The sequence below is a fragment of the Hyaena hyaena genome, unplaced genomic scaffold, assembly GCF_003009895.1.
Source record: "Hyaena hyaena isolate Hyena2069 unplaced genomic scaffold, ASM300989v1 scaffold_519, whole genome shotgun sequence".
In the NCBI taxonomy this organism is placed as follows: domain Eukaryota; kingdom Metazoa; phylum Chordata; class Mammalia; order Carnivora; family Hyaenidae; genus Hyaena; species Hyaena hyaena.
Genome location: NW_024081154.1, coordinates 971,250 through 986,963, shown reverse-complemented (window position 1 = coordinate 986,963; position 15,714 = coordinate 971,250). Strand labels below are relative to the sequence as shown.

Below are 15,714 nucleotides of genomic sequence, written 5' to 3'. Positions count from 1 at the left end.
AATTTTAACCTCTTTGAGAAGAACCATTTTCCTTACAATGCTGTCTAATAATTCTCAGGAAGTATTTGTTGAATGAGTAAGTGATCACAGTGCTTTTTAAAGTAATCATGGCTATGTATTTTACTTTTTCTATATCTGTATAATCTTGAATTGCCTGAAATATTTCATTTTTTAATGGCAAACTTGAGTTAAATCTTTTGTTTTAAAAGTAATATCTCTAATGAATATGAAAACCTTAACAACTTAACTAGAGATATCTATGCTTTATGTGTGGCCTATCCTGAACCCCTTGGAGAAAGACTTTATACAGAAACTAAGATTTTTTTGGAAAATCACGTACGGCATTTGCACAAGGTAAGGAGTGATACATACATGATACAAATATGTTTGTAGCTGGGTAGTTATTTGACTAGTTTTCTGTTTTCCAGTGCAGAATTTATGTCAGATTAAGGTTATTTGCTTTGTTTCCTAAATAACATTTTTCTGATTATATATATTTAAGATCTGTGAGTTAAGCATTATGTTGTTAGATTCTCCAAAGGATATTGAGTTTAGTTATTCAATATTGTATAATTAGTAACTGAAAGAGTGGGGTTTCAAATAAAGGTTTGCTCAACTTTAAAATTTGCTTCTATGTTCTTTGGATGGTGTTTACCAGAACCAAGTTTTACTCTTCCCAACACATGGTAAATCTGTATTATTTTCAACCTTTTAGCTGCCTCTTCGTGTCCTACCTAAAGTATTACAAAAGCCTAAAATTATAAAGGGAAATGGTAAATTAAAAAGCATGATAGAAACTTTCCCTATGACCAGTTATTTTAGTTAGTATGTCATATGTAAGGGCAACATGACAGATTTTATCTTTGTATGAACAAAGAATTTGCAGTGTTTGGGCTGACAACTGAACTCTACCTTTTATTAGCTGTGTGGCCATGGGCAACTCACTTAATCTACGTTATGGATTGAAATTTAAGTTTGTTTGTCTTTTTTCTCTTTAAAGTTTATTTTGAGAGAGAGAGATTGAGAGAGACTCCCCAGCAGGCTCCAAGCTGTCAATGCAGACCCCAACTCGGAGCTCAATCTTACAAACCATGAGATCATGACCGGAGCTGATACCAAGAGTCGGACGCTTAACCGACTGAACCACCTAGGCGCCCCGTTTCTTTATCTTTAAAATGGAGATAAAACAACACTATATAATAATATGTCTAACCTTGGGCATGGCTAGGTGCAGATATGTTTTAAAGTGGTGATAAACCCAGAGCATAATTGATCATGTGATGTTTCCCTTAAAATCTTTAAAGGTAATGCTCTACTTTTTATTATATATGGCAGATACATTTTAGTGTTCTAATATGTGCATTTGTTAGTTGATAAAAAGCACTTTTAATAACAGATACTTTAAATTGTTCTTATAATGTTTAGTATGTTAAGGTAGTTTTAAAGTTCTGCCATGCTAATCTAGTGAACTTTGGTTATACCTTGATTGTTACCTGTTAAAGCACTTATAAATTTTATCGATTTATATATTAGCATGGTTTGCATTTCTTTAAATGTTTTATTTTGAAATTACTTTTCAGACTTAGAATTAAAGTTGCAAAAATAATACAGAATTCATATATCATTTTTACCAGTTTCTTAAGGTTAACATCTTGCATAGCAATGGTACAATTATTAAAACTCGGAGGGGCGCCTGGGTGGCTCAGCTGTTAAACATCCAACTCTTGGTTTCAGCTTAGGTCATGATCTCACTGTTCACAAAACTGAGCCCTGCATGTGGCTATCAGCACAGAGCCTGCTTGGGATTCTCTTTCCCCCTCTCTCTGCCCCTCCCCTGCTCTCTCTCTCAAAATAAATAAATAAACTTCAAAAAAACTTGGAAATTAATATTGACGTAATTGCATTTAAAAATGATACTGTGAAATAATTTTAGGAAAGTTTAGATTAATTATGTAATTGTACACCATATGTTTTCTCAGAACCTGTGACAAAAAAGATGTTGGCTAATTTATTGATGACAAAGTAAATTATTAACATAACCAACAGATTTGAAGCAGTTTCACCTGTGAGAAGAAAATTTGTTTTGTTGGGGGAGGGAACTTTTTAAATTAATAAAGTATTGCATTGCTGTTTTAGATAATTTAGAAGATTCTGATAAGGAAAAACAAGAAAATCATCACCCAAACATCACTTATTACTCCAGAATTAACTGCTGTGAATAATTTTGATTATCTATACTTAAATACATCTCTTTTGGCATATCTTAATATATATATAATTTGATATTTGTCCTTTGCATATTTTTGCTTTATTTTATTTTTATTAGAAAACTGAATAATATTATACACTTTATAATCTGCTTTTTGATTTTAATAATCTGATAAGTCTCTATTTTTTGTCATTAAATAAACTTTTATAATCCTGGCAACGACTGTAAAAATTTTCATTGTGTGGAGGTACTATGATTTGTTTAAATATTCTCATACTGCTGGGCATATGGATTATTTCCAATATATATAATTTGTTTTTATAAACAATGCTTCTGTGAATATTCTTGTAGCTGAATTATTTTTGTGCAGCTGAGTTTTTATAGGATGAATTCCTAGATACAGAATTATTAAGTCATAGGTCATGAACATTTTTTATTGTTTTGACCTACAGTAACAAATTGTTCTCATATTTATTCAGCCATCAGCACCTGAGGGTACTCTTTTCTTTAGCATTACTAATAGCAGTTGCTATTTTTCATTTATTTATTAATATGATAGGCAAAAAATACTATTTATAGGTTATTTCTGTCTCTTGAGCCTTAATTACTAAAATTCCAAGTTTAAAAGCATAGTATTTCATCAGAGAATTAATTAGATGGAAGTTGATGTCGACTTGCTTACAGTCATATGGTCAGTTCATAAAAGAACTGAGATAAAAGAACCTAAGATCTGGGCGCCTGGGTGGCTCAGTTAGTTAAACATCCGACTTTGCTCAGGTCATGATCTCATGGTTCGTGGGTTTGAGCCCTGCGTCGGGCTCTGTGCTGACAGCTAGCTCAGAGCCTGGAGCCTGTTTCAGATTCTATAGCTCCCTCTCTCTCTGACCCTCCTCTGCTCATGCTGTCTCTCTCTCTCAGAAATAAAACATTTAAAAACATTTTTAAAAAAGAACCTAAGATCTTTTGAATATCAGTTCAATGTATTTTTATTGTTACATTTCTTTTAAAAATGAGACCTCAAACTTAATGTTTGACTTTCATTTTTCAAAAAATAATAGATTTCTATTAAATAAATATAAAATAGCTTATTTTTGGAAAATAGAAAAGGTGTCAGTTTTCATAAATAGTCTTACTCACATAAGTGAGTAATTCAGAGTGATAATATGTAACTAGCAGGATGACCCCAAGTGAGGGATTTGAGGAAGCACACAGATAACATGGCAGTAGAATTTTTTCCTATTTTAAACTGATCTTAACATAATATTCTAGCCCAAAGACAGCTTCTCACCATTACATTTTGTCCTTTCAGAGAATGAAACAGTTTATTATTTAATATGGATGCTTTATTTCATATCTAAGACATTTTTTTCCTGGTCATTGCAGTGTTCTTAAAAGTAGTTAATTTAGAATGTAATTTTTAAATGTAATTTATAATAGAATTATGTCATTTTAGAACATTAATTTTTGATACATTTCATAGCTTACAAATGAAAATGATTGGTGCTTTCCAAGTAAAAATATGTTTCTTCTTCATATAGAGAGTTCTGGAGTCTGAAGAGCAAGTACTTGTTATGTATCATAGGTATTGGGAGGAGTATAGCAAAGGTGCAGACTATATGGACTGCTTGTATAGGTAAGTATGCTTTGAAACTCTTGACCATCTAAATAGCACTGCCTGCATTCAGTAATTGAAGGAGTTTTGGTTTTTGGTTTTTGAATTACCTCTTACCCATAGAAATGAACAGAACTAAAATGTTCCCTGCTATATGGACTGTGTCTGCTACGGGGAAAGTGCAGTCTGGGTCACCAGGGTTTTTGGGAGCCAGGCAGTGTGTGGAAAGTTATTCTCTGAAAACTAAAACTGTATTTAATTCCGTTGTTCTATGTGCTAAATTTTGACAAGAGTTCCAAAGTGGAACGTCAGCTTGGACGAAGCTTAGCAAAGTAAGTCTAAGCCCATGTTCCCCGCCAGTATACTCTTTTTGGAGTCCAGGATTCAGTATTTTATGTTTCATGGAAACACTTCTTTGTCAAAGCACTCAGCAGTTTTTCTCTTGAAGTTCTACACTATCCTCTAGGCATATTGAATTACCTACAGTGTGGTAATGCTCTATGATCTCTCACATTTTTCTTTCTTTATGCTGTCATATCTATCTGGATTGCCTTTCTTCCTTTCTGACTAATTCTTTTTTTTTTAATGTTTATTTATTATTTTTGAGAGAGAGAGTATGAGCAGGGGAGGGGCAGAGAGCTAGACACAGAATCATAAGTAGGCTCCAGGCTCTGAGCTGTGAGCACAGAGCCTGACACGGGGCTCGAACTCACAAACTGCAAGGTCATGACCTGAACTAAAGTTGGACGCTTACTGACTGAGCCACCCAGGCGCCCCTGTGAACGAGAAATTCTGATGTGGTTTTCCACATTCCCCTCTCTGAACTTCCCTCTTCCTTGCACTACCTAGTCTCCTGTGTAGATCTTTTGTGTTAACTGTCATTTCTGCATGTTCCTGTGGTACTCCACACTGATCCTCTCTAACCTATTCACATTGACAGTGAAAATAAATTTCTGCCTCTGATGAGGCAGTGCAGATTTTGACGTCTGCATTGTGGCATGGGCTAAGATGGACCCCTACCTCAGTTTCTCATTGGGGAAAAACCAAGGAGTGAAGCTGATTCTCAAAATGCCATGTGTACAGGTACACTGTGCATTGCTGGAGTACCACACTGAGGCCAGGGCTTGGTTCTCTTGGCGTGTTTGTCCTTTGTCCCTGGTTCATGTTCCTTTAGGTTTTTGTAACAACACTGGAGTTTACTTACTGTAAGTTGCTTCTGTTAGAAACTGGAGCTTATTTCAACAACCATTAGCTTTTATTTCTTCTTAGAAGAGCCAAGTGTAATAAAATCAGAAGCCAGTAGTTGCTGACAGGCACAGGATGTACTGTGGCTTTGGCTTTTATAAAACAGCGTTTACCATACATTAAACATCCTGACATTTCATCGCTTTTTTTCCCTCATCCACCAAAGTGAGATAGTCATAAATAGAACCTTAAGAATTCTCTAGCTAAATTAGGAGAATTACAGGAATTTTGAGGGTAAAAGTGAGAGCACATGCATGCTTTGCCATTGCTGAGAAGCTTGGGCCACTGGTATATAGATAACACAAGAGCGTATTTAAGACTATATGCCAGTGCACTGTGCTGTGTGCAGTGGGATCTCTCTTGAGCTGAGACATTTTAGTAAAGATTTAAGTTGTTTTCTGTTTTTTCTTAGAGTTCTAGGATTTCCTATGGCTGCATTCTCTTTACCAAAATTATTTAAATTAATGGTAATATTAATAATAAATTGGTAATATTAATGACTTTTTGTTAAATATATATTATATATACACAAATGTGTGTGTGTATAAACCATATAATGTAGTTTGTGTCTCCAAATTTGCAGCCGAAGAAACTAGGCTCAGGGAGGTTAAATGACTTTAACCTTTTTTCAGTCAGCTGAAAAAAATTTGTGCTAGTACAAACCCAGGTCAGTGAAATTAAACCCATTCAACTTCTTCATTCTACCTTAGTCTCATCCTAGATCCACTCTTTAGTTAGGTAGATTTTGTTCTCATCTTTTATCTTATACTTTGCATTCTTTATAGGATGATCTCAATTACTTCTGGTTTTAGCTACCACCTATATATTGCTAACCACCAGAATATTTGTGTATTGCAGGTGGTCTAAGTTTCAGAGGAGTAATTTTTACTTAACCTGCCTATACCTCCAGGTACTCCATAGGTACATTGTACAACTGCAGATTGGAAAACTGAGCATGTTACCTTTTATATACATACTGTCTCCAGTATTACTAATTTTATTTTATTTTATTTTATTTTATTTTATTTTTATTTCTAGGAGAGAGAGAGACAGCGTGAGCAGGGAAGGGTCAGAGAGAGAGGGAGTCACAGACTGAAACAGCCTCCAGGCTCTGAGCTGGCAGTCAGCACAGAGCCCGACGCGGGGCTCGAACCCACCAACCGCGAGATCATGACCTAAGCGAAAGTCGGACGCTTAACCGACTAAGCCACCCAGGCTCCCCTACTAATTTTAATTAGTAGTAGTAATACTGTACACCCAGACGTAAATGCCTTAAGTCTCAGATACCCTTCCCTCACCTAGGGTTGTCCTTTCTCCCTGATCCATATTGGTCACATCCTCCAAATGTCTCTTAAATTCATTATTTCCTTTGCATTGCTATTATAGTTCAAGCTTTTTGTCATTTCTCAGCTGGACTATTAATGATAAAAATCCCTGTAACCAGTCTCCAGCCTTTGATTTCTAATTTATTCTATTTACTAAACTCCTGTTTTTTTAACATGCAAATTTGATCACTCTAAAATCATATAGTAACTTCCCACTATCTCTAGCAAAGACTTAGAACTAACGGCTAATGGGATTCACGTGCAGAGAATTTTATTTGACCTCTGTGATGTTGGCATCATGTGGCTGACCATCATTTAATTATATTGGTATAATAGTCCTTTTCACAGAGAATACAGTTGGCAGTAATTACATGAAAACTGCTTAATGATAGTTTCTAATTGTGGGGTAGTGAGGTTATCCAGGCTAGCTATCATTTTTAGTCATAGTCTGTAAGGATATGTTTGTAAAGAAATATAAAGGAAAAATTCAGTTTTGTTTCAAAAGTGTTTTTAAGTATTTTTATGAAGTAATTTTTATCCTCTTTTTTTTTTATCTTGATTGATTTATAAAGATATGCATTCGCATAGGTAATTTCAGCATTCTGACTTCAGGAAAATACTGATACTTCTGCCTACCTTTCTCAATATACTACATAGCTCTTTAGACCCTGCTGGCCCTTGGAGTATTAACGATTCTTGAAATCCAGTAGGTATTAGCATGAGAACAATTTTTGTAATGCAGTTTCCTATGATAGATTGAAATGCTAGGTTTCTCTGGGGCTTCAAAGTTATGTTAGGCTATTCATTATTGGCAAGTACTATTTTTAATTGTGTCAGTGCTAATAACTCCAGAGAAGTGAAGGATACTTATTAAACACTTTGTTGATGAAATAAATTATAAAAACATAAAAATTATAAAAACTGTTGCATCATACATGAGAAGAATAATCAGGTGTTGCCTTTAAGAAATTATTGGAACCTATTTTCTTTTCTAACTTCCTAGAACGTATGTCCTTATTTAAAAACAAATGTGTGGTTAATAAAATTGTAAAATACTCCAGTTAAGAATTGTATCCATGTCGGGGTGCCTGGATGGCTCAGTCTTTTAAGCGTCCAGGTCTTGATTTCAGCTCAGTTCATGATCTCATGGTTCATGGGTTCAGTTCATGGGTTTTGGCCCTGGCTGACAGTATGGAGCCTGTTTGGGATTCTCTCCCTTCCTGTCTTTCTACCTCTCCCCTGCTTGTGTATGTTCTCTCTCTCTCTCTCTCTCTCTTTCTCTCTCTCTCCCTCCCTCTCTCTTTCTCTCACTTTTTTATTTCCTCTCTCTCTCTGTCTCTCAAAATAAGTAAACTTAAAAGGTATCCATATCAAAATGAAAATTTCCACTGTTTACATTTTAAGTTACATCTTTAAATTATTTTAAAAGCTTGTCTGTCAAGCTTAACATTTTTTTTTCATGTTTTATTTTTGAGAGAGAGAGACAGCGTGAGCAGGGGAGGGACAGAGAGAGAGGGAGACACAGAATCCAAAGACAGGCTCTGAGCTAGCTATCAGCACAGAGCCCGACGTGGGGCTCAAACCCACAAACCGTGAGATCGTGACCTGAGCTGAAGACGGACACTTAACCGACTGAGCCACCCAGGTGCCCCAAGCTTAAGCTTAACATTAAGAGTAGAAATCTGGAATGAGAAAGCTACAGTTAATGGAAGTTAAAGTTTTATTCCATGAGCTAAAGAGAACGGTGACTTGTCCTATCAGATGTGAAGCATAAAGCTCCACTAAACCAGTATACTGGCTGAAGATTCAACATACAGATCATTGAAACAGATTAGTGATTCCAGCCTTCTGCAAATCTACAGCTGATTCTTCAGAGTTAACAGACCATTATGCTAAAAAGTTTACTTCTGGGGCACCTGGGTGGCTCAGTCAGTTGGGTGTCTGACTTCGGCTCTCGTCATGATCTCACAGTTAGTGGGTTCGAGCCCCGCGTCAGGCTCTGCTGACAGCCCAGAGCCTGGAACCTGCTTCTGATTCTGTATTGTCCTCTCTCTCTGCCCCTTTTGTGCTGTCTCTCTCTGTCTCTTAAAAATAAATAAATGTAAAAAAAGAAATTAAAAAAAAATTTTACTCCTAAGGGAGCTACTTAGGATTCTGAATGGGTAAGTGACATCCTGAAAGTGAAATTTTTATATGAATTGGAGATGGCAGAAATAGTAAAAAGAGACCAATCTTGAGAGTGTTGCACATCAGAGTGTTGTAGAGAATTAACAATAGACATTGGAAGAGAGAAGGAAAGTAATGGGAGAGGATAATGAATAGTTTAGGAGGACACAGAGACTGGCTGATTGAATGAATAGAATAGAATGAAAGGATGAAAGAGAAGTGTTACTGATCTTTTACTGGGATGGCCATGGTACCACAGACCAAAAAAGAAACTGGTTTGGAGCAAAGGATTCGTATAAGAAGACATGTAGAAATGGTAAAGATATGGCATTTAAGTTCCCTCTACTCAGGGAGTATGTGTCACCATTAAATTATTATATTTGTTCACATTTGTATATTCTACCAGATGTGTAAACTCTGTGTGGGAAGACCACATTTTTGTTTTTCATTTTTCTGTCCTTAGTGCCTGGCATTGTACCTGATGTGGAGTTCCCACTCAGTCAATCCTTGTTGAGTGAGAGGGAGAACTCATGAGTTTCTGTGCCAGCACTGCCACTCACTAGCAGGTTGACTGTTGGCAAGTTCTTTAAGCTTTCTAAGGTGCAGTTTTCTTACATATGAAAGGAGGACCCTAATAGTACCACATGTATGTACCTCCTAGTATTCAGCTGTATAAAATGCTTAGAGGTATTCCTGACACGTGATATGAGCTCAGTAAATGTTAGTGATCACTTGTATTTCCTGGCATCTGTGGCTTTTATGATCTGGCTCCAGGCTGCTTTTCCAAGTTCGCGTTCTAATATTAGCTTTTTCTGTCTGGAATGTTATCCATTTATTTATTCCGTAATTCATCAAGGAAGTATTTTGTGAGGACTCTGTATTTACCTGCTGCCCCTGGTTCTGGGTGCTGTGTGCGAGCCAGGTCCTTGCTGTGTAATTGTCAAACTCTAGAGAGGTGACGGTGTACAAAGCAAGTAGACAGTAACAGAATTGGATTATTTCACACAGTAGTGAGCACCATGAAGAATCTAAAACAGTTGTATGTAGTTACTTGAGTGGGTGTGGGGACTTAAAGTTCATTTGGATTGGGATCAGGTCAGGCCTAGGAGAAATGTCTTTGAGCTGAAACCTGAGTGACAGAGGCCAGAAGTTAAAATATCTCTCCAATTTATATACCTCCGTTTCAGGCCAGGTATCCCGTATCTTCTATTTCAGGTGAAAAAGGCATTCTCTCTCTAGCTCTTACTTCTGTTTCTGTTAGTCCTATTCCCCTTTCTTCAACTGGAAGGCATGGTTGAAAACCCAGCCTAAAATTATGAGGACCTTAGTGAGAATAGAAGGAAGGGCGAAAATGGCATTTTGAAGGAAAAATAAAATAGGACATTGTACATATGGGTAGAGGAGACTAAAATGTTAGAGTACTGAGGTTTTCAGCCTTGGAGTCTAGAGGCTTGAAGTTAGTGTGGGAGTGCAACTTGTGTACATGGTTGTGTCTAGACAGCTTTGCAGTTACTTCCAAGAATTGTATTTTGCATCATCTGCTAGAGTTGGTGGTAGAATTAATTACACAGTTGAAATTTTTGTTGCCTTTGTTTTCAGTTTCAGTTGTCTGCACATGTGAAGTGGACTTTTCATTTTGATGCAGTGAACATTAGAAAGCATGTGTTTTAATATAAAGAATTTGTGGTTATTGCCTAAATAGTTGTATGTCTATAACTAGATACACATGGCAGAACCTTTCAGGTGATAAGCATTAAAGGCATTATAGTGAGGGGCCCCTGGGTGGCTCACTCAGTTAAGAATCCGAATTCAGCTCAGGTCATGATCTCACGATTTGTGAGTTTGAGCCCTGCCTCAGGCTCTGTGCTGACATCCCAGAGCCTGGAGCCTGCTTCGGATTCTGTGTCTCCCTCTCTCTCTTTTCCTTTCCTGCTTGTGCTCTATCTCTCAAAAATAAATAAACATTAAAAAAATATATAACAAAGGCATTATAGTGAAATCTTGGATTGTGGAAAGGGAGTACTAGAATGTTTTGAGCCCTTTCTTCATATTTTATTTACTTTAAAGAGCTCTCTGTTCATTCTGTTACTTGTCCTAGAATACGTTGAAACATTATAAAGCTGTTGTCCTCTGGTAGACAAGGTGATTTTACCTTTCTCAGTTTTGACCATACTTCTTATTGTCTGTAACAATCTATTTCATTTTCTGTCTACTGATTATGATCTCTTTTTGTAGTGTAAAAACAAAAACTGACATCTTTTCCTGATGATAAAATATAAATTGAACAACTGACTGGATTTTTATCTTTTGAACATTTTTTGTTTAGTTCTTTACAAAGTGAACTTAAACCAAAAGAATCTGGGATGAGCTAATTAGATGGTAAAAGGATTCTAGAAGCCCCTTGGAGAGGAGCTATTGGGCTATATGAGTACTGGAAAACTTTAGACCAAACCCTTGAGTTAAAAAAAAAATTTTAATGTTTATTTATTTTTGAGGGGGTGGGAGGGGCAGAGAGAGAGGGAGACACAGAATCCCAAAGAGGCTCCAGGTTCTGAGCTGTCAGTACAGAGCCTGATGTGGGGCTCAAACTCACAAACTGTGAAAACATGACCTGAGCTGAAGTCAGATACTTAACTGACTGAGGTACCCAGGTGCCCCTTACCCTTGAGTTTTTTTAAAGTGAAACTGCGGTGGTAGGGTTTTTCCCCCCCTACTCTAGAGGTCATATTCTTTGGCTCGTAAGGCCTTGCAGAGAAAGTTGGGCTGATACTTTTGTTCCTTTTTAATTATATTTCTAATTTCTGCGTAATTAATTTATTTGGATATATATTACCAAACTATTTTGTAGTTGATTTATAACCCAAAATTATTGTTTTGAAGTTGCAAGTTATTTGTTTTCCTGCTGATTTTAACAAGTTATTTGTTTTCCTACTTATTTTAATAATGATATTATTTTCTTTTTCAGGTATCTCAACACCCAGTTTATTAAAAAAAATAAATTGACAGAAGCTGACCTTCAGTATGGCTATGGGGGTGTAGATATGAATGAACCACTTATGGAAATAGGAGAGGTAAGAAATTCTTTAAATGACGGGTAAGCATAAGAGTGTTTTTATATATACTGAGGTAATTTCATTCACTGTCCTTTTTTCACAGATACTGTGTTGACTACCTTGAAATTGTGGAGATTTTTTTTTAAGTTTATTTATTTTTGAGAGATAGCAAGCAAGGGAGGGGCAGAGAGAGAGGAAGAGGGAATCCAAAAGCTCTCACAGAAGCTCTGTGCTATCAGTGCAAAGCTTGACATGGGACTGAAACCCACAAACCATAAGATCACAACTTGAGCTGAAATCAAGAGTCGGACACTTAACTGACTGAGCCACCCAGGCACCCCCAAAATTGTCGAGATTTATTAACATCCTAAATGTTAATAAAACACCACACTGATTTCTTAAGAATCTTCACATAGATGAGAACAGAAGGGATGTGATTAGTATTTTTTTAATAATTAAATTAATGATGGATGAATAAATGACAATGTTAATAGTTCCACTATGTGAAAAAAGCTCGTAAAATGTATTTTTAAAATGTCGAGATTATTGTAGTTAAAAAAGTGCAGAGATCATGGACTTGAAGGAAAAAGATTTATGAATATAAAAAATTTATTTATTTTTTAAGTTTATTTATTTTGAGAGAGAAGGACCGCATACATGTGTATGCATGAGTGCAGAGGAGTAGAGAGAGAGGGAGAGAGAGAATGTTAAGCAGACTCCACACTCAGCACAGAGCCTAATGTGGGGTTTGATCTTACAATCCTGGAATCATGATCTGTACCCATATCAAGAATCAGACGTTCAACCAACTGAGCTACCCAGGCACCCCATAACAAATTTATTTTAAATTTAAAAAATAATTAAAGAAATTCAGAGTGAAACATTGAAGTGTATGGGTCAAATAATTAATTCAGATTTTTGAGGTACAGTGCAAATTTAAATGTGGGAAATTACATAAAGTATATATTCATTGTAAAAGAAATACTCTAGTACAATGTTGGTTTATTTCATGTAATACGTATTTTTTGAGTGATCAGACACTGGGGATATAATGGTGAACAGACAGAAGGTCCCTGTCCTCATGAGGAAGCAGTGCCAAATAAGTACAGAAATTAATGTTAAATTGTGATGGGTGTTAATAAAAGAAATAAGCAGCTAAGATGTAGCATGAGTAGAAATTTTATTAGAATAATCCTTTAAGAAAGAAATTTGTCACTGTCTCTCAGTAGACTTTAAAATGTTCAATATTTGTTAATTAGGTAATCCCATGTCTAGTAATCTGTACTGTGAAAATGATAAATATGGGGAAAAAAGTTTAAATGTTTAAAAGTATTCCTTGCAATCATTGTTAATAAACGTGACTAGTGGGTAGACAATCTAAATGTCCAATATCCAGTAGTAAAAATCATACATAGAATGTATACAGTATGATTTTGTTGTAAAGGCAAAGAGATGAATTAGTAATATAGTTCATAGAAACTTTAATAAAGGGGAAAATATTTTATGAAAAAATGTGGACACATTATATGTTTAATAGGAATAAAACTGCTGGGGAAAAAGGATGTAGAGTGATGGATTAGTGGGAAATACCGAAATCTTAACAGTAGCTGCTTTAGTTAGTAGGATTATACGTGAGTATTTTAATGTTGGTCCTTTATCACCAACATTGTCAAGCTCCTTCTGCCAAAGGAAATCACTATAAACCATTTGGGTTATGTTTTTCCTGAATTTTACCTGCACATTTTATGTAAATATTTATACATATACATATAACAGTTTAATTTTTTATTTTAAACATTAGTAGAATCATATCATATATACCAGAATGATATTATACCATATATCTTGCCTGTTTTGTTTTGTTTTTTGGTTAATGTGTCTAGGAGTTCTTTTCATATAAGTTTATTTTTGTGAGAGCTCAGTGTTCTATAATAGGGATATAGAATTATTTATCACTTATTAAACTATTCTCGTTAGTTTACAGTGCTTGTTGTAAATACTGCACTGAATATCATTGTTCATTTGTTCATTTATTAAATATTTTTTAAACCCCTCAGGGTGCCACTTTTCTATATACTAGGAATACAGTAGTAAACAAAGTAGATACAAACCTCACACTCAGGGAGTTAACCTTTATGGATATATCTCTTTGTACATGAGCAGAAATTATCATAGAGTGGGTACCTGGAAGTCAAAACATCCTGAATTTTAATAGCCCCACCAGCTTGCGTTCAAAAGACTTAGTTTTTGGGGTGCCTGGGTAGCTTAGTCAGTTAAGCAAAAGACATTGTTTTCTCTCCTACCACAGCTATAAGATCCCATTTTCTTTTATATCATCTTCTTTTTTCCCTGTTGGTGCTATTTAAAAAGATAAAAAATAAGGGAAAACTTGAAGAATGTTCCTTCTGGGAAGGCAGATGCTTTTACTTATTCGAAATGGAATTACCAATTGATCAGAATAAAGTTACCCCAGGGAAACAGAATAGAGAAGCTAAAACCAGACTAATGGCTGTATAGATACAATTAAGTTGGAAACAGGAGCAATCAATTTTTGATACTGCAATAATTTGTACTCTCTATGGGAAAATATATTGGAATTTAAAAATGGAAGGCAAAACTTGAAAACTTTTAGAAGGCAATATAAGAGCACACATATCCCTGTCATTAGGGTAGGGAAGTTCTTAAAAGACATGAAAAATACAAACAGTAAAGGAAAAGATTAATAGAATTGAGACATTAAAATATAATGTGTTTTTAAAAAATTTTTACGTTTATTTACTTTTTTTGAGAGAGACAAAGTCAGCACAAGTTGTGGAGGGACAGAGAGAGAGAGGGAGACAAGATTCCCAAGCAGGCTCCACATTGTCCGCACGGAGCCTGACTTGGGGCCAAATGCCACAAAACTGTGAGATCATGACCCGAGCCGAACGAAATCAAGAGTCTGACACTTAACCAACTGAGCCATCCAGGACCCCCAAAATATAATGTATTTTTACTAAACACTTTTAAAGGAACTCAAAAGGTAAGTCACAAAACTGTGACAAACTGCAGTATATAAAACTGTTGAGATTAATTTCTATAGTATTTAAGAACTCCTAGTTTTTATTAAGAACAAGATAAATATTAATGGAATAAGAGGCAAAAGAGATGAATGGGCATTTCACAGAAAAAAAACTAAGACATACAATAAAAATATAAAAAGATACCCAGCTTCATTCAAGAAGATGCCAATTGAAACTGCAAGGAGTTAAGAGCTGAATTAACTCAGTGGCTGAGTGGCTCCTGAGTGGCTCAGTTGGTTAAGGGTTAGGTCATGATCTCACAGTTTGTGGGTTTGAGCCCCACATCAGGCTCTGTGCTGACAGCTCACAGCCTGGAGCCTGCTTTGGATTCTGTGTCTTCCTCTCTTTCTGTCCCTTCCCTGCTTGTGCTGTGTCTCTCACTGTCTCTCAAAAATAAATGAATGTAAAAAAAAAACCTACAAGGAGTTACCAAAACAATCTACAGATTCACTGTAATCCTTATCAAAATATCAATAATACTTTTCACAGAACTAGAACTAATAATCCTGAAGTTTGTATGGAACCACAAAAGACCTCGAATAGCCAAAGCAATCTTGAGAAAGAATGAAACTGACTGTATCACAATCCCAGATTTCAAACTATATTGCAAAGCTGTAGTAATCAAAACAGTATGGTACTGACATAGAAATACACATAGATCAATGGAATAGGATATAAAGCCCATGCATACAAATCCACACTTCTGGGGTCAATTAATCTATGACAAAGGAGGCTGGAATATACAGTGGAGAAAAGTCTCTTCAGTAAATGGTGTTGTGAAAACTGGACAGCTATGTGCAAATGAATGAAACAACCACTTTTTTACACCATACACAAAAGTAAACTCAAAGTGAGTTAAAGATCTAAATGTGAGACCTGAAACCATAAAATTCATAAAAGAAAACATAGGCAGTAATCTCTTGGACAACAGCCTTAGCAACATATTTGTGGTTATGTCCTTCAGGCAAGGGAAACAAAAACAAAAGCGATAATCAACTATTGGGACTACCCCAAAATAAAAAGTTTTTGCACAGCAAAGGAG

At 35.6% G+C, this 15,714-nt stretch overlaps 1 protein-coding gene across 4 annotated transcripts in view; it reads left to right on the top strand.

Annotated features, from left to right (window-relative positions):
- The window catches only part of CUL2 (cullin 2), a 107,642-nt gene that overhangs the window by 37,432 nt on the left and 54,496 nt on the right, over positions 1-15,714 (top strand). For all 4 annotated transcript variants that reach the window (XM_039255320.1, XM_039255318.1, XM_039255319.1 and 1 more), the window contains 3 exons: positions 252-354; positions 3,748-3,842; positions 11,523-11,628. In XM_039255320.1, the coding sequence (XP_039111251.1) occupies positions 252-354; positions 3,748-3,842; positions 11,523-11,628 (304 nt within the window). The remainder of the gene's footprint in view (positions 1-251; positions 355-3,747; positions 3,843-11,522; positions 11,629-15,714) is intronic.